At 39.3% G+C, this 21,589-nt stretch overlaps 2 protein-coding genes across 10 annotated transcripts in view; one reads left to right on the forward strand and one right to left on the reverse strand.

The window, feature by feature from the left end:
• Positions 1–1,471: 1,471 nt before the first annotated feature.
• On the forward strand, positions 1,472–10,050 carry drc1 (dynein regulatory complex subunit 1 homolog (Chlamydomonas)). Of its 3 annotated transcripts, XM_044169357.1 has the most exons (16): positions 1,473–1,678; positions 1,878–1,950; positions 2,809–2,936; positions 3,122–3,305; positions 3,509–3,646; positions 4,274–4,360; positions 4,501–4,623; positions 5,799–5,926; positions 6,018–6,152; positions 6,269–6,701; positions 8,206–8,295; positions 8,383–8,466; positions 8,617–8,762; positions 8,961–9,113; positions 9,200–9,302; positions 9,927–10,050. In XM_044169357.1, exons 1-16 carry the CDS (start codon positions 1,602–1,604, stop codon positions 9,951–9,953), a joined length of 2,109 nt encoding a protein of 702 aa, XP_044025292.1. In that variant the 5' UTR covers positions 1,473–1,601; the 3' UTR covers positions 9,954–10,050. The 3 variants fall into 3 exon arrangements, with proteins under 3 accessions (XP_044025294.1, XP_044025292.1, XP_044025293.1); XM_044169358.1 differs by lacking the exons at positions 9,200–9,302; positions 9,927–10,050 and adding an exon at positions 9,370–9,920; XM_044169359.1 differs by lacking the exons at positions 8,961–9,113; positions 9,200–9,302; positions 9,927–10,050 and having other exon boundaries at positions 1,472–1,678; positions 8,599–8,756.
• A 6-nt stretch (positions 10,051–10,056) lies between these two features.
• otofa (otoferlin a) overlaps positions 10,057–21,589 on the reverse strand; it is an 83,758-nt gene continuing 72,225 nt past the window's right edge. For 3 of the 7 annotated variants that reach the window (XM_044169347.1, XM_044169346.1, XM_044169349.1), the window contains 8 exons: positions 21,222–21,382; positions 20,561–20,703; positions 20,386–20,474; positions 20,029–20,127; positions 16,752–16,993; positions 16,474–16,652; positions 16,017–16,117; positions 10,057–10,363 (listed from right to left, as the gene is read on the reverse strand). In XM_044169347.1, the coding sequence (XP_044025282.1) occupies positions 10,177–10,363; positions 16,017–16,117; positions 16,474–16,652; positions 16,752–16,993; positions 20,029–20,127; positions 20,386–20,474; positions 20,561–20,703; positions 21,222–21,382 (1,201 nt within the window). In that variant the 3' untranslated portion in view covers positions 10,057–10,176. Of the gene's footprint in view, positions 10,364–12,872; positions 13,760–15,362; positions 15,551–16,016; positions 16,118–16,473; positions 16,653–16,751; positions 16,994–20,028; positions 20,128–20,385; positions 20,475–20,560; positions 20,704–21,221; positions 21,383–21,589 lie in introns of those variants that run through there. The other 4 variants (XM_044169348.1, XM_044169350.1, XM_044169345.1 and 1 more) reach the window with 2 other exon arrangements.

Here is a 21,589-nt window from a genome sequence, read left to right on the forward strand (position 1 = left end):
CTCTAATGGTAGTCATTCAGTTTGTAATCTCAGCAGCTTCATGCAAAAGCACTCACCGTTCCAGCTAAGGGTTTGTTGAAAATAAGGCCTTCTCCTCATTCATCCCTTACTTCCCCCTTTCACAAAGGTCTTATGACAAGTCAGCTGTTGGTGACATCACAGATGCTGGATCATATGTCAGAAACCTTTGCTGGCTGACTTACATCCATTGTGGCTCAGCGGCAACTGAGGCCACTTGAGGCCAAAAGAGCGCTGAGGTGCCCCCGGGGGGTGAGGGCGAGCACAAGAGCTACCAACAGCCAGGAAGTGTGGGGGGCACTCCTAAGGGCAGGAACATCTGACCCATGTGTGGGTTTGTTTGTGTGGACAACCAGAGAGTGCCCATCTTGCCATCAGCTTGAGAAGACGTTTGTCATTTGTGTGGAGTGTGTGTGCATGAATTAGAAAGTCTGGATTTTGTGCATGTGAGTCACTGGATTTGTGTTTTTGAACAGCACACATGAGAGAGAGAGAGAGAGAGAGAGAGAGAGTTTTTGAACCTGAGTAGGATTTTGCAGTAGACAGTAGCGCCACCTAAGGTCAGCTTCTGAATATAACATTAAATAACACAAACATGTCACTTTTGTTTGGCTTGAAAATAAGAGTGCCTGATTTTTCTTTTTGGTGACAATTAAAGCCCTTACATGTAGTAATATTTACTGATATACTTTTCTCCACTGTAAACCTTGCAATCAATATTGAGACATTTTATTGCATCCAATTTAATACGATTTATTAACCGATTATACACTATGTACATCTATCATGTACCTGTTTGTTTGGACTTTTGACTGCTGTTTCTGTCAGTGTTTGTCTGTGGAGAAAGAGAACTGGCAATACTGGTGCTGTACAGACAGTCCCCAACTTGCCTTGAGGTATAGAACTTATAATAACCACTCAGAAGTTTGAAATCAGGATGCTGCCACAAGATGGCAGCAACAAACCATGTATCAATGCTCCCAGACTATCATTGTTTTACCCTCTCTGCATTGCAACTCCTGCAGTGTTAACATTGCTCTTGCTGTATAAAACCATAGACTGTATAAGTATAAAACACATTTTTGTAATAGTCCTCATATACAAGGTTGAAGCCGTGTCAGTGTTCTGCGATTGTTGGACAGCCAAGCTATTTCTCATGTGCTTCTTGTAGCTACATAATTATTTATTTTTTTCATTTAAACTTTTAGAATTATATTACCTTTGTATTTATGACACAAAATAAAAAACTTATCAGCGATGAGTAGGCTAGGTTATGACAGTAGAAAAGTTTGTGGACAAAAACCAGAGCCAGAGAGCACTGACAGTCAGACATAAAGAACACAACATCTAAATATATATCGGTCTTTTTGTTGTTTATAAAAACACTTTTTACTGCCATGATCTTGAAGTTTCGAGCTTACGGTGGGCACTTGAAGGCATCACTCGTCACTCAGGTGGCTCTGTCGCCATAGCAACGCGTACCAAACAGACCGCGGCGATACAGACCTGCTACTTTTTGCTATCTTCATCACTACAGTATTTAACAGTTTCTGTCGGTAACTTTCACACAATATACACTTAATATGGAAGAAGTTGATAAGGATCCAGAAGAGGCGTCTGAACCCTCTGTATTGTCCGAAAATCAGGAGGCTAAGAACGGGTAAATCGGCTAGCTAGCTTAAAGTTATTGTAGCTAAATACTGTGGAAAAATTAGCCTAGAATACATAACGATTAGTAAAGTAGTTAGCTAACCTAATATATTTTTCATGCTGCATGGACTGCAAGAACTTTGTAATAATAATAATAGTCTAATAATAATAATACAACAGCTAAACATAACGTTACTGTACACCTTTAGGGTCTCCACACAGGAGGCTGAAGAAGACCCCAGTGTGGAGTTCAAGGAGGAGGAGGCGGGGGAAAGTGAAAAGGTTTGTTGAGTTTCCAAACCCTTCTATGTCCATTTCCTATCTAATTTCACTAATCAAAAGTCACCATTTTAATTATTACGGATTCATTATGCTTCCCAGGGATGAACAGTAATTTTATCTGAAATTATTCATCTTAAGTATTCATTTTAGTTTAGTTTATTTGAAATTACAAGGAGGATATCAACTCACACACAGCTACAAAAATGTCAAGGATAAATCAATAAAGTCCAAGACTTACAGTATTTCCATTGTGGTCCTTGATGTAAAGCAAAGATACAGGAGTGGAGTTGGCAAAGTGACATCATTCTACCAACAAACTAAAAATCAAACATCCAAAACATAAATTATAAACAATTACATGCAAATTATAAGTAGGATAATAAGCTTATACTTTCATGTTCCCCATAAGAAAATGTTTGACCTTTTAAAATTGTGTGGTTACTAATAATGTCTTGTCTTTAAATATTTCCCCCAGACCTTCAAACTATTTTTTTGTCTCTTTTTTAAACCAGACAATATTTTAAATACCTTTACTGCAGCTCTTACTTGAGGAGGAGTTCGTATATCAGTCTGGACTTGATCTTTCATATACACAATACTGTTGCTTTAATAATATAATGAAATAAACATAGGATTGTTTATGACATAACCCCATACTTTCCGTGACCACCAAAAATGGGCAGTAGGTAATGTTAAGTGTTGTATCAGTCAAAAATAGCTACTAGTTATATTATTATTATTACAGTGAGCTACTATTTTACTTAAGTGCAATTGCCTTACTTGTACTCACACATAGATAAAAGCTAACTTAATTAGCAGTGCCACAACATGAATAGAAACTGTCCTCTTCTATGTTAGCTGATCACTCCTCAGAGGATAATCAACCTGCAGAGACATTTGCCGACATTAGTGACCAACATCCAAACTGCAGCTGACGCCAAAGAATCGATGCGAAGGACAGAGATGGAGGAAGCTCGCAGACTTAGGTAATTTTCTATTATCTCCTTTACCACTATTTTACCTGTGTCCTAAACCAACACCCCTACCACATAGGTTACATACTTAAAAAAAAAAAAAAAACTTCAGAGGGCAATTTTCTTGCTACGTCCTCCACAACATCCTTACCCTTTTGTCCTCCTGTTTGCCACCATGTTTGTCCTTCTTTGTCCAGATTGGAGCGGCTGGAGAATGATGTCAAATCCAGCCATGAAGAATTTGAGAAGATCACTACAGGGTGGTCAATAGCTAAGCAGAAGGTGATCCCTCAGGAGCTGCAGGAGGCCCTGAATAACCAGCAGCAGTTATGTGCTGCTCTCATAGAAAACAAGAAAAAACTCATAAATGACCTGCAACAGGTAAATCTATCTATCTATCTATCTATCTATCTATCTATCTATCTATCTATCTATCTATCTATCTATCTATCTATCTATCTATCTATCTATTCAATAGTGATAATAGCCTTTCTGTAAATATGTCTATAAAAGAGTAACAACTATGTTAACTATATATAACTACTACTAATAATTTGATCACTTCCTGTGTGTTGTCTGAACAGGAGCTGAAGGGTGGAGATGATCGCTATGTTAAGGACTTGAGGAAGCAGGCAGAGGAGCTGGACCTGATGATGGAGAGGATGGAGGACCAGATCAAAACCCTGACAAAGGCCTACAGGGAGGAGCTGGCCCAGATTGAGGTAGGACCAGGTCTGGGTCAAGACACAGCTTGAAATAATTCATTCAGAGTCCATTTGAATCTGCAAGGGGAATCAGATGGTTGGGGCTTGTTGCATCAGTGACCAGCAGGGAATTCATTCATTGTCTTGATTGAATTCACATGATTGTCTCAACCTTCTGGCTAGCAGCATGGCTCTGTGGATGGCAAATGTCTGACAGTTGGTCAGTCCATCATTTTTTTCCAGACTGAAATATCAACTATTGGATGGATTGCCATAAGTTTGTACAGAAATTCATGGACCCCAGAGGATGAAGGCTAATGACGTTGGTGACATTTCATCTCACGCCATCATCAGGTCAAAATTTGAATTTGTCTTAAACTTTGGTTTATGACATAAATACATAAAAAACAAATGACATTCCTGTCATCCTCAGCTGTACTTTGTGTTTAAATGTTAGCATGCTAACACACTGAACTAAGATGGTGAACATGGTAAACATTATACCTGCTGAAAATACCATTTAGCACAAAACAAAGCTGCTCCTAAGTACAACTTCACAGAGCCGCTAGCATGGATGTAGACTCTTAGTGTTGTTTATGCCATTGTTGTCATTCTTACTAATGGTTGCACTTGTGTTGTTGGCAGAGAGTTTATCAGCAGGAAAGTGAAGTCTTACTTACAAGAGACAGGACCGAATGGGACCAATACATGAAGGAACTTTGGGACAAAGAGGTCAGGATAACTGAAATAAAAAAACAACACACACACAGCCACACATGCAGTCGCAACCTTCAGTGTTCTTTCATCTTAATTCATATATTATATCTTACATAAATCAGCTCTGTATCTAATGATATCTTATCTATTTCTAGCTGGAGAGGCTAATGCAGAGGAAGAAGAAAGTGGAGGAGTATGAAGCGATAATTCACAGTCTGATGTTGGAGACCAACGAAAAGTTTAGCATCATCCAGACAGAACAGAAAGCAAATATTCAGGTTTGCACAAATATCAAGATGCACCCCAATAGCTTATCTTTTGAATTAAGCTTATGTGCTATGAGTTCTATTTAATAAAAAAGATGTGCTCCTGATGAACCTAGCAATTTCCTTTGATGTTAATTTAAATTGAAATGATTCAGAAACCAGTAATATAGCACATCGCAGTGGTGAATGAAGTACTCTGATCTTTTACTGAAGTAAAAGTAGCAATACCGCAGAGTAGAAATACTCTGATAAAAGTAAAAGTTCTACATTAAAAATTTGATTTAAGTAAAAGTACAAAAGTATTAGCATCAAAATATACTTAAAGTACCAAAAGTAAAAGTATTCATGAAGAATGGCTCATTTCAGAATAATGTATATTATATTACTTGATTATCATTATTGATGTATTAATGTTTGCATCACTTGTTGCAGCTGGTAAAGATGGGGCTAATTTTAATTACTTTATATACTGCTTGGTAGCCTGTGAATTTCTCCCTGCGGATCAATAAAGTCTTATCTTAGACTATGATGATACATCATAATTTATTTGTTGATTATATTTTGTATTACCTGTACTTTAGTACAGTACTTGAGTAATTGTACTTACTTTCCACCACTGGATGAGTAAATTCTGTAAATGTTTGTGATGCAAAAATAGCAATTAATGTAGATATCGGCTACAAAAGTTGCTAGTGTGAAGCTATGATATTCAATTTGATTAATTTAAATTTATTTTATTTTATTTTATTGATTTAATGTAATGGAATGTAATCAGTTTGATGTATTTTTTTTTGTTCATTTAATTTAATTTAATTTAATTTGATTTAATTACATTTATTTGAGTTCATTTAATGAAATTTAATTGATTTATTTTAATTCAATCTATTTGATAATTTATTTGTTGAATATATTTTATATTATCTGAATTTGCAAAGTAACTAGTAACTATAGTTATCAAATAAATGGATTCGAGTAAAAAGTACAATATTTGCCTCTGAATTGGAGAGGAGTAGACATATAAAGTAGCAGAAATGGAAATCCTCAAGTAAAGTACTCAAAATTCAAACTCAAAATTGTACTTAAGTATAGTACTTGAGTAAATGTACTTAGTTACCTTCCACCACTGTTCGATAGTGGTGGTGACTGCCAGTGTTGAGAGGCCCTAAATCCCACTCTTGCCTCTGCAGGTTCTGGAGAGAGAGCATCAACAGACAAAGGCCACCAGCATGATCATAAAGCTAAAACAAATAAAGCAAAAGGATGAGGTAGCAGTACAGAAATTCAGCCTGGCCCATATGAAAACCAGGATCATGAGGTAGTACAGATTTTCTCACACAGACACACACACACACACACACGCTATATTTAATTCACTCTCTGTTTCTCTGGATGGCTTTTTCTTTCAGTCTGCAGACAGAGATGAAAAGCCTCATGACTAAGTATACCAGTCAGGAGAAACAGTTTACAAAGAGGAGCCAGTATTTGTCCGAGGACTACAAACGCAACATACAGCAATATGAACGAATACAGAAGAAAATCAAGTGAGTCATAATTATCACTTTAAAGTAACACTGACATAATGTATGATTGCCTACTTCTTCTGCCTGAATCTTCTTCTCTTTTCTTTACACCTCCACCCCTCCTTCACGTCATGCAGGCACTTTGCAGTCGCTGATGTCAGAAAATTTGAGGAGATGTGGCTAATGATTGAAGCAGAGGTGAAGCAACTAGTGGAGAGGGCTTTGGTCATTGACTCGCTGATCTGCAAGCAGCACCTTGGTTTAGCCTGGGAGCGACCTCCTATGGCCTTCATGGAGCTCTCTGGTCCCATCCAGCCTCAGAAACAGGCCTGGAGGCCCGCCCACCAGGCCGTCTCCCAGTTGTATCACACCGGGCAGCCTTTACAGTGTAGTGAGAGGATGATGGACGCCTCAGTTGGGCCTAGGCTGGAGACTGACACTGAGAGCACAGACATGGAAATGTACAAGAAAGGGACAGCAGTGCAGAGTAAGAGCGGTGCAGAGGTGGAGGAGGGGAAGTTGTCGATGGAGACACTGAAGAAAGTGATGGAGCTGCTGTGTGATGAGGCGGTGAGAAACAAGTTCAAGATTCATGTTTATTAGAGTAAAAGGACAAGAATTTGTCAACATTTTTTGACAATCACAAATATATTTAAATCATAACAAACAGTAATAGCATGAGGAGGTATGCGTCTGTATGCATACATTATATTAAAGGCGGTGTAGTCCCTCATTCGTCCAGGAGTGTTCTATCGTAGAAAAGGTTTCAGTCGTAGTCATCTGGACACTGTTTTCAGAATCAAGACGTTTCGGCTCCCATCCGGAAGTCATTCTCAATTGTGAAAAAATTGGACGGGAACTGGAAATTTAAACTACTCTGAGTTACATAAGCCCTGCCCTCAGGAAGGAATCTGCCTGAGTATCTGTTAATAGCTAGTTTCACCTGAAACTGACCTAATAGTTTCAAGATGGCCCAGTAATCAGTAATCAGGCCTATTGATTACTGATTACTGGGCCATCTTGAAACTATTAGGTCAGTTTCAGGTGAAACTAGCTATTAATGGCCCAGTAATCAGTAATCAATAGGCCTGATTACTGATTACTGGGCCATCTTGAAACTATTAGGTCAGTTTCAGGTGAAACTAGCTATTAACAGATACTCAGGCAGATTCCTTCCTGAGGGCAGGGCTTATGTAACTCAGAGTAGTTTAAATTTCCAGTTCCCGTCCAATTTTTTCACAATTGAGAATGACTTCCGGATGGGAGCCGAAACGTCTTGATTCTGAAAACAGTGTCCAGATGACTACGACTGAAACCTTTTCTACGATATTATATTAAAGGAATAATTCGACATTTAGGCAGATACACTGAGTTCGATGAAAAGATCAATACCACTCTCATGTCTGCCTGTTAAAAAGTGTGAGGTCTCTGCTGGTCAGGTGACTTGACACAACATGTTGTTTTTACACTTCGATTAGTGTGTAAATTGTTCATTAATGAGCATTAGAGGTACTGTTTGGTGTTACCTTTGGACAGAGCCAGGCTAGCTGTTTCCCCCTGTTACCAGTCTTTATGCTAAGCTAAGCTAAGCGTGTCCTGGCTCCAGTTTCATATTTAGCGCACAGACATGAGAGTGGTATCAATTCATCTTATCTAACTCTCACCAAGAAAGCAAATAAGTATATTTCCTAAAATGTTGAACTATTAAAGGATAGGTTCACAATTTTTCAAACAGTCAGGGGCCCATATGAACATTGAAACAGGTTTTTCTTGTCCCCATCACATACATTGGTTCATGAAGGTGTCTTTTAACGGCCAGTATGAACAAGAGGAAAGATTACAGCAAGCTTGTTTGTGTGTGTTTGTGAAATTGTTACATATATGCGTTTGCGCAGAGTCAAAGTAAGGAAGAGTAAATGAGTTAACTCTGTGCATTTAAGCTTTCCTTAGTCAAAATGCTAATGTTATGGTGTGAAGTAATTGATATTAGTCACAGCGGCACAAAAAAACCCCAATACAATGAAATTATGTGACCAGCATCTTCAACTAAAAGTTTCCCTTCCTCCTATCTCAGGGCTTCCTGATGGAGGATAAACTCCTGAACCTGCTGGCTCCCCTGGAGAAGGAAGAACAGAGCGTTGTGAAGCTGGCCTCTCTCCTTTGTGTGAGTTCATGTAGCGTAATGCATCAGTTGTTGTTGGACTGTATGGAGCGAATCCTGAACAGCCAGACATGTTGTTTTCTCTTCCAGACTTTTGGCATGGAAGAGGAGGATGTGCCCAAGTTGGCTCATTTCTTATTTAAGTACAAACATCAGCAGATAGCGCAGACTGAGGTGAGGAGGGAAAGAGATGAGGAATGCAGTGGATGGATTGATGCCATTTCCACTTGGACACCAGCTTGTGCAAAATATGGCCATACAAGATTATTATAATTAGACAGTTACTCTCTCTGCATCTTCTATCAGTGTTTTGTGTGCCTGTAGGATGTTTGTGTTGAGTCGAGCGAATCCAGTGACAAGGTTGAGGAAGTGGAGACCAACTCTGCGAGTCATCTGACCTCTGAACTCATTGATCCTAACCATGTTGTGCCTGCTCTAAAAAGTTTCCTCGAGCAGCTCATGAGGTCCAGGTAAGATCACATTTACTGAAATAACCAACCCTCATTTAAACTACTTTACTCTCCATTATGTACGTATCTCCAAACCAACAAAGGCAGTAGTATGCTTGTTAATTAGACTGTCTGTGTGATGAAATTATGTGATATAGTAGTTAAGGTAGTCTTTCTCTGTGAATATATGATGCTAATGTATTACCGGTGCTTTCTAAGGGAGAGCTCAGCCCGCCAACACCTCAGTTTTCAGCATGTAGAAACCCGGGATACTTCAGAGGATGAAGCCTACTGGGAGTGTATGGGCAGTATAATCTCTGAGGACAGACTGAAACTCTGGGACGCAGCAGAGCAGACACTAAAGCAGTACCAGTGAGTAACAACCACACACACAAAGCAAACATCCCTCTGTACTCAGATGAGTGGGGTTTTTTCTTCTTCTTCTTCTGTGTTCCCAGTACGGTCCTGACAGAGATCTGTGAGCTCGTCCCTGAGACTCAGAGTCTGGAGCAGCAGAACACAGAGCTGAGGATGCTGCTGCAACAGTCTCTCAACTCAAGAGTATGTGTGTGTGTTTGTGTTTATGTCTCTGTTATAGTTTTCTTGTGTGTGTCACACTGTTTTCCAGATATTCAATGAGGGTGAAGGTTGAGGAACTTCCCTGACAATAGTATAGAAAAAAGTACAGTAAGGTACTGTAAAGTAATGTGCATAATATAATAGTGTGATATAGTATTTTCTTTATTATACAAATGTATTCTAAAGCTTTATCAGTTAATCAATTAGTCAATCGACAGAAAATTAAGTATTTTAACAAATAATTCTGATAGTCAAGTAAAAATGCCACAAATTTGCTGATTCCAGCTTCTTAAATGTGAAAATTTTCTGCTTTTCTTTGTCACATTTGAGTTGTAAATTGAATATCTGTTGGTTCAGGCAAAACAAGCAACTGGGGGTGTGGGAACCTGTGATGTACATCTTTCACTGTTTTCTGACATTTTATAGAACAAAAGATTAATCTATTAACCAACAAAATAATCGGCAGATTAAACAATAATTAACATAATTGTTGGTAGCAGCCCTAGTGTATTCAAATAGTCCTATGAATCTATACATTTAATAGGGCAGAAATGAAAGTGCTTCTTCTCTAACATCATCTATCTGACGTCTCCGATCCTCTGATAGGTCAGCACAGAGCTGGAGATGCCGTAATCCATACTCAACTTGGAACAGTATGTGTATGTGGAATCATCAGAGTATTTGTAAAAGGATTTATATTCACTGTAAAATAAAGTCTCTATTAAATCAACGGGGTTTGCAGTTTTTATTTTTACAGCTGCAAAAGAAAAAAATTGTAACATCAGTAAGATGTACTACAGTTCCTGTGGGAAAACAAAGTGTGTATACACAATAAGTACAGAGACATACGGTGGTGTTATGCAGCAGTGTTGACGAGCTTGTGGCTGAGCTCTGAGGGCAGAGAGAAGAAGAGCAGAGCCAGGAAAAGCAAGCCCAGCACCGCAGCCAGCAGCACCGCACAGTGCAGCTTGTAGTGCCTCCAGGCCAGGATACACGCCATCCTCATCGGGCTCAGCAGCCACGACATGCTGGAACTGGGACGACTGCACAGAGACATACAGTGTTATATGAGATAAAACAGCAGTCATCCATTGTTTACATGCAGAGTACTGAAGAATAGGTCACTTCAAGAAAAAATACTGACTGGTATCTCTCCCACTTTCTCACACACTGAGTAGTAGTAATCTAAACCTGCAACTAATGTGACCACATCCAGCAGATGGCACAACATGAGCAGATTTGGAGTCGTGTTGGCCACCTGAGGAACAGCTCCTTTTAGCTCTGTTTTGGTCTCCACCAACTCCTGAGGGAAATATCGGCTTTTTAGTAGCCTCGTTTGGGACTGTCTTTTTGTTTTCGAGATTGGAATTGGCTCATTGTTTCCCTTGTGGGGGAAAAAACACCCACTACAACTGCGTTTCCCACCAACCGTCAAATACCAGTTGGTGCTGTTGTGCCCTCTGGCCTTAGGAGACAGTAATGAGCTCATTATGGTTTGATGCATGAGAACCGATGCAAAGGTGAGATTTATGCTTTATGGGTTTAAGTGTTTTTAAACAGTATTTTTTACAAGAGAAAAGAATTTAAGGATGAAGGCTAACTGGTTGGTTTTGAAATGTCTGGGTAACTGCCCAGCCTCTGATAAAGAGCAGCGCGTACCCACTTTCTTGAGCTTTTTTATGGGAACCATCTGGGACTGTCCCCCACGCCTTGGATAAAGTAGTCCCAGATGGAGCTAGCTTTAGCTGCACGCTAGCTGCTAACTTTGTCTGCCACTTGGTGCTGAGGAGGTAGCAGTAATGTGCAGTGTGGTTTGTAGAGCTTGTTCGCTAGCTTATGCAGAAAACAATGCTAGGTTTGTGAACCAAAACAGTAAAGTTGCAAGTGGGAAAACCCAAACAACGAGCTGAAAAATGCTTTAAAGCTATGTAGAACTGAGGGGAACAGCAAATTTGGGTGGTAATCATCTGTGGGTTCATCACTATGGGCGACCCCTTTGACTTACAAATAATCATGAGATCCACTGTTAATATAAAAATACTGATTATAGCCACTGTAACAACCTCAAACATGTTGTCCATGGAATTCAGTTTATTTCAAATTGCCAAAACAGACAGAAAATAAATATTACACACATTTCAACAGATTTATAAACACAAATTCATTGTAAAAACAGGCAAGTTTAGTGCAAACTCTGTAACTGGTGAAACACATAATCACAAAGACTGCAACACAAATGAGGTCAAGCACAGGCAAATTTGAAAGGGAGTAAGGGACACTGCAAACAACCATCTGATACAGAGACGGAGCCAGAGTTTTGAGAATCAACCCGGACCCCCTTTTACCACTCCACTCAAGTGCACTTTAATCATATTCCCACGTTATCTGTAATGTTAAAGACAACAGGGTTAGTGATGTGGTTTGTGTCGAGAAAGACAGTCATGCCAACACACATGACCTCTGTGGTCAGTTATCACAATGATGCATGCATATTGACATATAAGTCTACATTTTGGTAGAAAACAGAAATAACCTTGACATATCTGTTACTTTTGAGGACTTTTCAATCAGACTTAGTCAGATTATATTTGCAAATAATTAGTTTTATTGTCCTGTGAGGTTTTATCAGCGGGGATTGTGACACAGGACAGTGAATTGAAGAGCATTTACACACTTGTGCTTATGTGGTCTACATATTAATAATAAAAAAATGGGATAAAACAATTTATAATAATTATTTGCAAATTGTTTGACCCAAGTCTGGCTTTGATCCAAGAGATTAAACATTTAGCATTGCAGTTTAACTAAACCCTGTAGAAGGCTTATTAATTATTTCATTAATTTTGAAGTCATCTTGTTCTGTCTCATTGAATTTCATTAGGAAAATAGACATCTATATTTTTGTTTCTTCATTATTATTCTTTAAGTGTGCAAAGACCGCAAGAGCTATAATAGTTAAAAAATGGTAACACTTTGCTTTAACCCCCCTACTCAGCATTTATGAGCAGTATATAAACATTTAATAAATGATAATGTAGTAATATGCAGATATAAGTGTTTATTAATGTATTTGTCTAACTATAACTCCTCTTGTGGGCACCCATAAGTGGAGGCTGGTTGATGTATAAACTAGGGCTGCACACTTAATCGTAATATTATCAAAATCGCAATATGGCCAAGTGCAAAATCCAAATCGCAGAAGCTGCAATTTTTTGATAAAGGTAAAATGTGTGACAAAACAGCGTTATGAGTACTGTAGCGCTGCAGAGATGCCCTGGCCTACAAATCTTGTTCTCCAGATGGAAGAAAACATGTTTGTTTGATACAGACCCCAACAAATGTCACATCATCATGATTTTAATAGTTTTTTTTCAGTAAAAAAGAAAATTGTGATGCAAAAATGATCATTCCCACTAATCGTGAATCATATCGCAATCGTAATATCTGTCAAAATCATCGCAATATGATTTTTAAACAGATAAATAAATGACAATATAGTAAAACAAAGTTGTAATAATATAAAATATGTCAGAATTGTTGACAAATACTGTACATTAATAAACACTTAAAAAGTCCTTACATCTGCTTACAACTACATTACAGTGAATTGTGTAAACAATTTATTAAATGTTTATATATATTAACATATAAATGCTAAATATTGTTAATTTGTTCCCTATTTACTTTCAACAGCAGACATTGTAGCAGTAATGGGAGACCTTATAGCATCACTTGAAATGAATGTCCATGCAATCGTCTGACCACTAACACAACACTTTGATTTAGCTTAATAAGCTGTATGAACAGATAAAGAAACATTCACTGTCATGTAACATTTGTAACATTGCTTGGAAAGAAGAAGGTGTTACTTTGTGGCAAAGTGATTGCTTTTTAGTTCAGTTCAAGGATGGAGTCCAGATACTGAGCATTCAATTTGTTAGGCTTGCTGCAGATTGGATAGAGGATTACTGTTTCTCATTACTTTTTTTTTTTTTTTTTGGGGGGGTCGTCATCTGCCTCTCTCCTCAGAGCTAAGGTGCTAAGGTGGAAGGTGGCGAGCTGTTTATGACGATCAGAATGGATTAGGGAGGAGAAAATAATACAACCAGACCTCCAAAGCGCCTTCTCCTCCCTCTGCCTCCCTTCCTATGGGTGAGACTAAGGGAGACTCCTCATACTCTCCTCCACAAGTGCCTCCCCCATTCATCCATCCTTCCATCTATCCAGCTGGCCACCCCCCTGTCCTCCCAGTAGCCTCTCAGGCCCCCAGCAGTTTCTTGACAAGGTAGCCCGGCATGCTGTAGAGGAAGAGGCCCAGCATGATGAGCAGCAGCAGGGCCAGCACGATCTTGATGATCAGCCACTTGTAGCGGTTGCACACCAGGTAGCGGATGGCTTTCAGTGGGCTCAGGAACCACAGGAAGGTGGTGTCTGGGCGACTAGAGCGAGGGATGAAGTAAAGAATTTGCAGATGAAGGCATGCATTTGGATGGAGGAGGGAGTTAATGAAGGGGTGAGGAGGGGTGAGTGATGGTGGACGGAGAAAGGGAAGAGAGAAATGGGAAGAGACGTGAGAGGAGTAAAAGAGAGAGAGAGAGAGAGAGCTGGCATTAGTGGTTAGTAAGTTGCATTTATGAGTATCATTTTTCACTACAGCATGCTCACAACCCACATTTCTATCAGTATAATGTTTCAGAGGACCGAAAGATCACATCACAGAGTGAAAGCTGAACAGTAAAAAACATGATGAATGGATGGATGATTGACCAACAGCTCCAAACACTGATGTTTTTTTCTGACCATTTTGGTGCCTTTAACCAGACGCCCACTGGCACCTCTGAGGGGACTGATCTTAGTGATTGTCAATAATTTAACTGTATTTTAGTTTAATTTAACTTCTGGTTTGTGTCGTGTCATCATCGGCCCATTAATACCTTTACATGCACACAAGTGTTACTTATTCTGGTTTTAATTATATTCAGGATATGACATGGAACATACGAAACCTTGTCATTCGCATTCCTGTATGATTATAACATTATTCAGTGGCCACATTTCATGATCAGATATTTATTTAAATTCATTTTAATTTTTGATTATTTTTTCCCTTACAATGCACATTAATAAACCAACTTAGATATGACACCTACAGTTAAACATCTCTGCATTTAAAGAAAATAAGACTTGCTTCACAGCTCACAACAGTGCGTGTACAGTGTCCTAGTATAGTAACAAAATGTCACTGAAATTGATGCAAAATGTAAGCAGCTCTGCTCTTGTCTCCCACTGATGCTCGCTGTCACATCCTGAACAAAAACTGCTGTTTCTATATTTTGTGGATTCACACTTTTAAACTGGGCGTCTGAAATGAATTACAAAAAATGTCCTCTTGAGGTGGTTCCTTATGTCGCGTTCATGTCATATTTGAGTTATCGTAATTACCAGTTTTGGACTTGTAAATAGTGTTCACGTGAACATCCAAGCTGTAATTAGGACTTGGAAACTCCCAGATATCTGACTTGGCAGGTGATAATACGGAAGAGCCAGAAAATCAAACAAACATGGCTGCCTCCTGTCAGCTAAAGCCCGTTGTTCAATGTAATTAAACTTATATTTAATGAATATCGTGTTATATTGTCAATGCACAGTATTTTTAATCCTCACACGACCGACTCTGTAATCATACAACCGTCTTGAGTTGTCTAAAGACGTGAACGCTTGCACGTGGGAATCTTTCCCATATGACGGCCCTGCGTGTTTCCGTACCAAACAGCTGGTCACTTATAAGATGTGTAATGGCACTTGGTGGCAAAAAATATTGGCTTGCGCAAAAGGTTGAAACAAGATACAGCAAAGGATACACAAAAGAGACTATTCTATAGCTGACACAACAGAGGAGAAACAGAAGTGGAGGACAAGAGAGCGAATACAAAGAAACTGAGTTCTGGCGGGACAGGAGAGGAGGAGCTACAGGTAGGACAATCCAGGAAGCAAAGGGGTTAAATAGAGAAGCAGAGACAGCGAGGAGGGGGCGGAGGCTACCAGCACGTCAGGCCCCCAGTATCTTCTTGACCAGGTAGCCGGGGATTGAGTAGAGGAAGAGGCCCAGCATGAGCAGCAGCAGTATCAGGCCCAGGACCTTGAGGATCAGCCAGCGGTAGTTGTGCCAGATGAAGTAACGAATGGACTTCAGAGGGCTCAGAAACCACATAAGACTGGTGTCCGGGCGACTTTGCGGAAGGAGGTAGAGAGGGAAGAAAGGAAAGGAATGCAGATGGAGGCAAAAACAGGGAGAAAGGGTAAGGGGAAAGGGGGAGTCACACACACAAAGAAGGGGGGGGGGGGAGACAGAGGGAGACAGTTGAAGAGATGGTAGGAGGAGAAACAAGTGGGAAAGTGTAATAGAGGCTTTTTGACAGTGCAAAAAGCAGTGACAGGGTCAAACAAGACCAAATCACATCTTTATTAACTATTTATTCTTGATTGGTGATGAGCTGTAATGCAACATCTGATCCACTGCTTTTTGCACTGTGAGAATGATTTTCTTGACGAGAAGATTTAAGGGGCTTGTCTGCGCCTTTTTTTCTCTCTCCACACATCCATCCTCTAATTTTATTTGTGAAACAAGTATGTGTGTGTTTGTGAGAGTTCGATTCTACAAATATTGTGAATTAATACAACATGTCAGTAGCTTACTTTGGTTTCTCCAGTGGATCAGGCTCATTTCGTCCAAGTCCTACAGGACTTTTCTCCGCCTCTTCTGCTGTCACCAGATGAAGCTCAGCTTCTACCTTACCCTGCAATGACAACATATGTTTAATAACATATCAAAATGAATATTAGTCAGTCAGCTAGACGCCTTGAGTCTAGGAATCTATATACTAACACTTGACCTTTGTTCTTAACACAGGGGATATTAACATTATTCTTTCTGGATCAATTAACGCAGTGGTTCCTGTAATTTGTGCTTTTATGTTCTTGCTTTAATGGTTCTTTTTTTACTTGCATTTTTCTTTATACTGTTGAATTTATTTCAGCTTTTACTCCCTTGAAGGTGGCTTTGTAACTGCTGTTTTGAAATTACTTAAGCAATTTCGAGATGATGATTTCCCATTGACTTTGCCCGTGCTCAGTATTTCATGACTTGACTTACCGTTAGCTCCATCTCATCGTTCTCATCTCGGGCTACAAATGGCCACCAGCCTTTGACCCTCTTTTGTTTGAAGATGGAAATGGTGGGCAGCTCCTGCTCATTTCGGATCATGTCAAGGGAACACTGCTTGGCCGTTTTGGCGCCACGAGGGAACCGGTTTAGGTCCAGCTCAATCGCACCTGTGAGCGGTGACAGTCAAAGCAGTCAGACAGTAAGGATGGTGATACTTTGGCATTTTGCTGTGGTAAGTCAGATGGAAAGTTCCCATCAGTCCTCACCCAGGAAGTCATCAGCAGAGAAGTGGTCGGCATCCCAAACCTGCAGCGTGAGGCGAGGAGGGATCTTATATTCAGTCTCATCCCAGGAGAACATGGACTCTTTCTTAGAGATGACGATCTTCTCCTCAGCCATGAGGTAATCGAAGGGGAAGACAAAGCGCCAGTTAAAGTTTCCCTCACCAGTCAGGGAGTGATAGTGCACATCTGTGTCCTGCTTATCCTCCTGCTGTCCTTTCAGCCATCTGTGGGAAGGATGATAGAGGTTGACCTTTAGGATCGTGGTTTGGTGGAATGAGACAGATTTTGTTGTTTGATTTTGTCATGCACTTCTAAGGTCTAACGTGTAGGACATCGCAATTGTCTGTTAGTTACTGTATATTAATTTGGTTGATTTAAACAAGAGCATAGGACATGTTAAATGTACCAGTATGCTAACAAGAGAGATGATGCTAATAGGTCAAAATCAAAACACATAATGTGGCCCCCCAAAAGCAAATCAGATTTTTATATACATGTGTGAGACAATGTCAAAAATGTTGTTATGATACGATACATAAAAATCTGATTTGATGTTGGAGCTTCACACTATTTTCAAAGCCATGCATACACAAAGCTTGCAGAAATGCCATTAGTGACAATTATCTGAAATTTTCCAAAAACAAAACAAAACAAAAAAAAAAAAACTTTTATCTTCAGTGTCTGGATGCAGATAGCAGAGGATCAAAGCCTATTAGGTTACGCTGTGCCGGCTGGAGCTCTTTAAGTAACAGTAGAGTGAGTCTGGCTTCATTAGTGAGGAGGAGCAGGAGGGAAGCTGCAGTCTCAGTTCTCAAAACGCAACACTAAAAACATGAAAAAGTATCCTGAAAACAAGGGACTCTCAGCTTAAAATATCTTATGAAATACTGAAAAAATGTGAGGGAATGTGCTATGATTTGTTAACTGAGATGCACTGGCATAAATTAGGCTGGGATTAAGGTGAGAAAGCATTGGGAAGTTTTAGCTCGCCTACAAAGGACACAATGTCAAAAAAAAAGCCTTATCTCATTTGACCCAACACCTGAACCATAACCACTGTATCACAGCATTGGATCCATCTGAAACTGCTGTCTTTACTGTCAATGCAGACGGTTGGGTCAGCGACTGAACTCAACAACACTGAATAAAGGTCTTGATTTCTAACATACTTTATCACTCTCTAAGTATTCAGGGTTGTTTAAAGATGGCACCCTGTTTGTTACAGTACAGTCCTGAGGTGACACATCCACATCAGCTGAGGGAGAAGTGGGTTTGGTTAACAGAAGCAGGATTGAGGAGGCTCTGCAAAACACTGACATTAATAACTTTGGATAACATATCAAATGTATTAAAGACCTTTTTCATTGTAGACATTTTCCATGTAATGGAAAGAAAAAAGCACAGGTACAGGTACATAAATAATGGCTGCATTACATTTGGGTGTCCGTTCCAAGGAGCTGGTATTATTGTGCATGCTGTACTGCCATGGCTTACTGGGACACTTAATGGAATGAGACACTATTAATGTTATTAGTTAGCTTTTTCTACCATAGGTATGGTCACATTACACCTCCATCCTGTGAATATTCGCTCCATCTTCTGTTCACTTTAATTGAAGTTCATAAGATAAATGAATTCAATTTGTTGCAACCTCCTGGCCAATATTACACTACCAGACTACAAATTGCAGCATTGCTCTCAGGCACTGTTTACAGTTTGTGATCATAATAGTTCAATGTTTATTTATTATCCACATCTGAAAAACATCATAATATTTTTTGGGGGTTGATTGTGAGGCAATTTCATTGGACAGAAGGCTAATTTAACTGCACTTTATAACAAGTCAAAATGTCTGCCATGAAGAAGGTCCAGTATTGGGAACAGGCTGCAACATGACAATGTTATTAAAAACATTGGAGCTCTGTCGCACTGCCATGCATATTCTTTGCTCATATACATGCAAGAGGCTCCAAACATCTTCAAATTAAAAATCAAATCAAAGTAATTTCCAGTAAAATCTGCAATACAAGACCAAACCACAAACCTTTAAACAAAACGTATAGCAAAAAGTTTAAAGTATAAAAGTACACTCTTGACATTGGAAATGGTAGTTTGACACAAAATAAAGGAAAATGGTATTTTAACAAAATTTGACAAAAAAGACAATTTTAATTTGACAAAAATATTTTAATTTGACAAAAAAGAAAATGGTAGTTTAACAAAAGAAAAATAGTAGTTTGACTCAAAAGAAAGAAAGAAAACTGAGCAAACTTCATCCACTGATTACATAACACCATGAGGTGAAAGCTCCAGAAAAAGATAGTAAGTGGACCTTTTTTGTCAAACCTATCAGAAGTTGACAAAACAATCTCACCACAAGGTCCATTCAGTAGCTGTTCTGTGGAGCTTTTAATCGTATCACACGATCTTCATTTTAGTTTAGTTCAGTTCTGATCATTATTGTCCCACAAGAGGAATTCATTTTCATAGCAAGGCAGCATAAAAACATAAAACAATAACACAATAAAAATACTTCCTCAGCAGATAGAGTTGCCCATTTGATTTGTCATGATTATACAGATTTTCAAAAGATCCATTCCTCTGAGCACTTGACTTCATATCCATGTTAGCTAAGAGGTTTCTGCTGTTTCATGAACAAACTTTCAATCTCAGCATATCTGTGAATTTTAGCTGTGTGAATGCCAATGGATTGTTTTGGCATACAAGTACGATTATAATTGTACTCAACAAGTTGTTTATGTGGTTTGATCCTGACTGAGCTAATTTTTTATTTGGCAATAGTTTTCAGCGTGCTATTTGGAGAGTTTAAGACAAGCGAGGTTACGTGCTGGATGGAGAGTTAAGACAGGAAGTGGAAAAGGGGAGAAAGAAAGAGGGAAGGGAGGTAGTTGTACGAGCCATGCGATGGAATCGTGTGTGTTTACCCCCTGACATAGATGTCAGACATCTTCTCTCCTGTCATGAAAGCATCGTCCTCTAGAATTACGTCATCAGTGTTCCAAATAACAACACGAAGCTCAAAGCTAGACACCAGCAGAGCATTGACCAGAGGAGAGAGAGGACGACACACAGGAGACACACCACAAACACAAAGACAGACACGACAAACGACACACAAAAACGCACACAGAAAAAAAATGGAAACAAAACAAAAAAATAATGATTAACTGCAAAAAAAATCCACACACAGCTCACACCCACGGGACGAGGCTTGGTCGCCGCGTCCCTCTGTACCTACCCCCTGACAAATATGTCACTGGACTTTTCCCCAGTGAAGTAATCATCGTCCTCCAGTATTACTTCGTCTGTATTCCAAATAATCACCCTGAGCTCATATCTGGTAAGGGGAGGAGGAAGGGACACATACACACACAGTTGGACTTATATTTGGCAGTAAATAGAGAGCTAACTAGTCAAACAGACTCACCACAATTTAACCTCGGGATAGAACTAAATCTTCTGTTGAAAAAACTGAAGAACTTTAGACACTTTGAATGCAATTAACACATTTTCCCCATTAAATTTGCATTGGATTCAAATATATTTCATCATATTCATAGTGATATTTGTCTTATTTGCTACAGCCCGCACCTACCTCTTTGGTTTCCGTGGTGATATGTCAATCGCAGGTCCAGGAGCAGGCATGTCCATAGGAAACATGTCCACCCACATCTCAATACGGCCCTTTGAACGCACAGAGATAAAGATACCATTTCACTATAATTTCAATCTGTTTCATGACTCCAGACAAAGCGCGGGCTCTTTCCTACCTGTTCGATGCCGGGTTTGTCGGGGTTAAGCAGGGGTCTGGTCTCCACGTGTTCAGGGACGAGCTTGCAGCCCACCCTCGGGATCTCCTCCCAGTGGTTCAGCACTGTCAGAGCCAAATGCTCCTCAGTCTGCTTCTTCAGACCTGGGATATCGACACAAGAAAAAGGAGATAAAGAGGGAAAAGGAGAGCAAAACATTCAGCTTTACCAGATTTACTTTAAGACATTTATAGCCTAATCTTAATAAAAACAAATGCGATCCTTTCTAAGATTATTGGCAACATCTGATGAACTTTTATAGGATCAACATATACACTGAATACACACCAGAAGTGCTGGTATCCTCAATAGAAGACCAAATGTTAATGTGCAGTTATACTCTACCTTGATTATAGCATTGAGTTGGATCTCATGGGAAATCTGTTTGATTATGTGTGGGATATTGTTTTGTTAAGTTCTCTTTGCAACAAAAACCAACAAAGGTTGTGGTAAATGTACTCATAACTTCAACACTGTCACTACTTTGAAATCTGTGTCCAAAACTTCTAATCACCTGTATATGGTATTACATTGGAATCACAATTAATTTGACGCTTAAATAGTGATGTTTAATCCTATGTAGGAGTTTTATATGATCTATATGAGAAAAATGCAGCCATACCATTTTCATCCTCGATCTCTGTAGATCCCAGAAAGATTCGATTCGCCACCTTGACTTTGCCTCCTGGCCCATAATGAGGTCCGTCAATCTTGCCGTCCTTACAGAGCTTCACCAGGATCTGACTGGGCTTCATAGGGTCCCGCCAAACATTGTATCCATGGCTAATATCAATAGATAACAAAGAGGTAATTTAACTTCTTAAGTATTATATAAGGGTTAGTGAGCCATGTAGAAGGTTATAATTCATAAAGTAAACATAGGGCTTTTGAGATGCCCATACAATATAATGTGAGAGTGACTATAACATTTCTGTTATTACTATTACTTAAAAAATTCTTGTCCAAGTCAAATGACACTAAATTTCAAAG

The sequence above is a fragment of the Siniperca chuatsi genome, linkage group LG16, assembly GCF_020085105.1.
Source record: "Siniperca chuatsi isolate FFG_IHB_CAS linkage group LG16, ASM2008510v1, whole genome shotgun sequence".
Lineage (NCBI taxonomy): Eukaryota > Metazoa > Chordata > Actinopteri > Centrarchiformes > Sinipercidae > Siniperca > Siniperca chuatsi.

Bases quoted from the DNA above. Each gene is read 5' to 3' on its own strand.
- drc1 (XM_044169357.1), top strand. From the start codon at position 1,602: ATGGAAGAAGTTGATAAGGATCCAGAAGAGGCGTCTGAACCCTCTGTA. The intron at 3,306-3,508 runs GTAAATCTATCT...TTGTCTGAACAG, and splicing joins TCATAAATGACCTGCAACAG to GAGCTGAAGGGTGGAGATGA. The intron at 4,361-4,500 runs GTCAGGATAACT...ATCTATTTCTAG, and splicing joins AGGAACTTTGGGACAAAGAG to CTGGAGAGGCTAATGCAGAG.